This window comes from Sander vitreus, unplaced genomic scaffold (genome assembly GCF_031162955.1).
Source record: "Sander vitreus isolate 19-12246 unplaced genomic scaffold, sanVit1 ctg564_0, whole genome shotgun sequence".
In the NCBI taxonomy this organism is placed as follows: domain Eukaryota; kingdom Metazoa; phylum Chordata; class Actinopteri; order Perciformes; family Percidae; genus Sander; species Sander vitreus.
In genome coordinates this window covers 1,410-5,000 of record NW_027595661.1, presented here as the reverse complement: position 1 = coordinate 5,000, position 3,591 = coordinate 1,410, and the positions used below count along the sequence as shown (strand labels likewise).

General features: G+C 47.2%; 1 protein-coding gene across 3 annotated transcripts in view; it reads right to left on the bottom strand.

Annotated features, from left to right (window-relative positions):
* LOC144514400 (multiple C2 and transmembrane domain-containing protein 1-like) overlaps positions 1–3,005 on the bottom strand; it is a 14,930-nt gene extending 11,925 nt beyond the window's left edge. The window contains exons 1-5 of one of the 3 annotated variants that reach the window (XM_078245522.1): positions 2,842–3,005; positions 1,443–1,562; positions 1,149–1,255; positions 1,005–1,058; positions 804–914 (exon numbers count right to left, since the gene is read on the bottom strand). In XM_078245522.1, the coding sequence (XP_078101648.1) occupies positions 804–914; positions 1,005–1,058; positions 1,149–1,255; positions 1,443–1,523 (353 nt within the window). In that variant the 5' untranslated portion in view covers positions 1,524–1,562; positions 2,842–3,005. Of the gene's footprint in view, positions 1–803; positions 915–1,004; positions 1,059–1,148; positions 1,256–1,442; positions 2,411–2,841 lie in introns of those variants that run through there. The other 2 variants (XM_078245524.1, XM_078245523.1) reach the window with 2 other exon arrangements.
* Positions 3,006–3,591: the final 586 nt, after the last annotated feature.

Sequence of the window (3,591 nt, the reverse complement as noted above, 5' to 3'; positions counted from 1 at the left end):
ACGACAAGCTCGTGTTGCTCTCTGTGATCAATCAGTTTAAAAGCCCATCTGCCCCTAATCAGCTTCATTTGCACATGTAATGTAGTACTTTGTTTTTAGAGATTGCTCCAGTGGTGATAACGTGTGCTGTGTGTATTACATACAGGAAACCTTTGTTGTACTTATGTCTTGGATCGTTGCCTCTATCTGTATGTTGCTTGTTTCTTTTTATCTTTCACTCCTGACTGCATATCTTTTTGGGGGTCACTGAAGAGGAGGTTGGATTAACTGCAGATAAACGACGCACTATATCTTTTGCCTCTCTTCTGGCCCGGTGAACAACTCTGCTAAGGTGGAGGGAACCTGCCCCGCCCACTCATACACAATGGCTGACAGATATTATGTCCTGCCTAAAGCCCGAAAAAAATCAAGATCTCGCTTCAGCATTCAAATGCAAGGTTTCGGAAAGCATGGGAGACCTTTTTGAACTCATTCCAGGCTTTATAAATACTTATTAATCAAGCACAGGTTAATGGAATTACAGTCTATCCATTCACGTATCGTGGATTATCATTGTGACAGGCTGATACTGACATATGCTCACTGGCAGTGATTTGGGAGGGAGGATTTTGAGTATTTTTCATCTTTCTTTTATTGTTTATGTTTTCTTTTCATGGAGACCTAAAGACAATCTGTGCTTTTACTACCTTATTTTCTTTCTATTATGTTTCTTTAAGAAAAAAATACAAACTGTAACTAAGAACTGAGATTCCTTTACTCTGAGTCCTATCCCTGTGGTGAAATCCACCCTCGGTGATACGTACTTCTTTATCCGCTCTCCGTACGACGCCACGTCGTCCAGAGCGCTCTGAGCAGCTGATGAACACGTCCTGGATGGCGTACAGTTTACCCATGAAGCCCTTGGGCTCCGACTCCTGACGGGGGTACGAGGGACAGATCTGTGTTTTAGTTCATTTAATATAAATATTACACATTAAAGAGCAGCTGTGTTATGGCGCCGCTACCTTGTCCTCTTTGTCCTCTTCCTCATCTTCCCAGTCAAACACGGCCTCCGCAGACTGCAGCAGAAAAAGGAAGCAACAGACCTTTAACCGTTTGAAAGACGGAGGAGCGTTAACAACTGTCTGGTGTCTGTGTGTGTTTCTCACGTCAGCTGTTTCTCTGCTTGAGGAGAAGAAGTAGTTCCAGACGAGCAGCAGCAGCAGAGCGGCGGCAACATGTAGAGCTCAAAGTTGCAGACCACCGCCACAAACAGCTGCCAGGAAATCAAAGAAAAGCGCGTACTTAAAGGAAGTATCAGCAGTTAAAGTACTCACGGTGCAGCAGAACGTCTACTGGGAGTGATATCTGATTCTATTATATAAAATCTGGATTTGGTGCGTGGCTACATAAGTATCGTTATGATATGGTATCACGGGGCCTCTGTTGATGGTGTTTCATACCACAAAGGAGACGATGCTTCTCTGCGCAGACTCCCACTCGAAGCAGCTGTTGATATACGTCCCGTAGCTGATCAGGACCATGATGCACCTCTTCACACGGTTAAAGTTCTGCTGGAGCAACTGAAAGATGCAGAGTACACGTTATAATGAGTTATATTTAGGAATACTATCCATCCATCCATCCATCTTCGTCCGCTTATCCGGTATCGGGTCGCGGGGGTAGCAGCTCCAGCAGGGGACCCCAAACTTCCCTTTCCCGAGCCACATTAACCAGCTCCGACTGGGGGATCCCGAGGCGTTCCCAGGCCAGGTTAGAGATATAATCCCTCCACCTAGTCCTGGGTCGTCCCCGAGGCCTCCTCCCAGCTGGACGTCCCTCCACCTAGTCCTGGGTCGTCCCCGAGGCCTCCTCCCAGCTGGACGTCCCTCCACCTAGTCCTGGGTCTTCCCCGAGGCCTCCTCCCAGCTGGACGTCCCTCCACCTAGTCCTGGGTCTTCCCCGAGGCCTCCTCCCAGCTGAACGTCCCTCCACCTAGTCCTGGGTCTTCCCCGAGGCCTCCTCCCAGCTGGACGTCCCTCCACCTAGTCCTGGGTCTTCCCCGAGGCCTCCTCCCAGCTGGACGTGCCTGGAACACCTCCCTAGGGAGGCGCCCAGGGGGCATCCTTACCAGATGCCCGAACCACCTCAACTGGCTCCTTTCGACGCGGAGGAGCAGCGGCTCTACTCCGAGCTCCTCACGGATAACTGATTTAGGAATACTATATAAATATAAACCTGGTGAAGTTCTATATCTTCATGTTCAGACTCAAACCAGAAAACACAGCCTGATGGATCTTAAAACACAGATCAGGGAACCACTCTGATTCAGTTAAGCCTCGTGTCGTCTTCCCGTCGACCGTGCACCTTTCTGTTTTTCTCAGAAAGGTGTCTGTTTTTGTGTTTTTCCCCCACGTTTAATAAGCCTTGTCCTGGTTTTCGGACCCCCCCCGGACCCCCCCAATACAGTAAAACTACACATTTTAGAGTGGCCTTTTATTGTGGCCAGCCTAAGTCACACCTGTATATAATCCTGCTGTCTAATCAGCATCTTGATATGCCACACCTGTGAGCTGGATGGATTATCTCGGCAAAGGAGAAGTGCTCACTGACAGATTTAGACAGATTAGTGAACAATATCTGAGAGAAATAGTTCTTTTGTGTACGTAGAAAAAGTCTTAGATCTTTGAGTTCAGCTCATGAAAAATGGGGGCAAAAACTAAAGTGTTGCGTTTATAATTTTGAGTGTATTTGTGTCTTTAATGTCTTCAGTAGGAACCAATGAGAGAGACTAAAATGTCACAGAAAGAGTCTCTTTTGCGCGATGTAGCTGATGATTTACCTATTTACTGATAAACATACCTGCTTGGACACTTTTGGTTCTTCCTCGATGTATTTGTGCTCTGCAGGGACAACAGTCTTTAAAGCAGCTTTAAACTGAAGAGGAAAACACACAAAGACAAAGACAGGTATTACAGACTCAACTTTTCATGGGTTATGAGACACAGCCATCTTCTAACCGTATACATTCTGGGAACTATATTCTCAGAAGATGAAGCACTGCTACTTCTGCTACTTGGGCAGAGTGAGCACCTGAGAAGCCCCGTGGTGAGGAGCAGAGAGTAACAACGGGGCTTTTCAGGTGTTGTGCTAATCACTCCGCCCAAGTAGCAGAAGTAGCAGTGCTTCGCCTTCTGAGAATATAGTTCCCAGTTTATATACGGTTAGAAGATGGCTGTGTGTCATGTGACCTTGTTATTTGTACACGCTGTGACTATACAAATCACAACATGTAAATAGGAACATGTTGGTGTTATTTTGTCACTTATTGGGAGCAGTAGGCTAGATGGAGCCAGTTACCTCCAGATCTGTGCTAAGCTAGGTTAGATGGAGCCGGTTACCTCCAGATCTGTGCTAAGCTAGGTTAGATGGAGCCGGTTACCTCCAGATCTGTGCTAAGCTAGGCTAGATGGAGCCGGTTACCTCCAGGATCTGTGCTAAGCTAGGCTAGATGGAGCCGGTTACCTCCAGGATCTGTGCTAAGCTAGGCTAGATGGAGCCGGTTACCTCCAGATCTGTGCTAAGCTAGGCTAGATGGAGCCAGTTACCTCC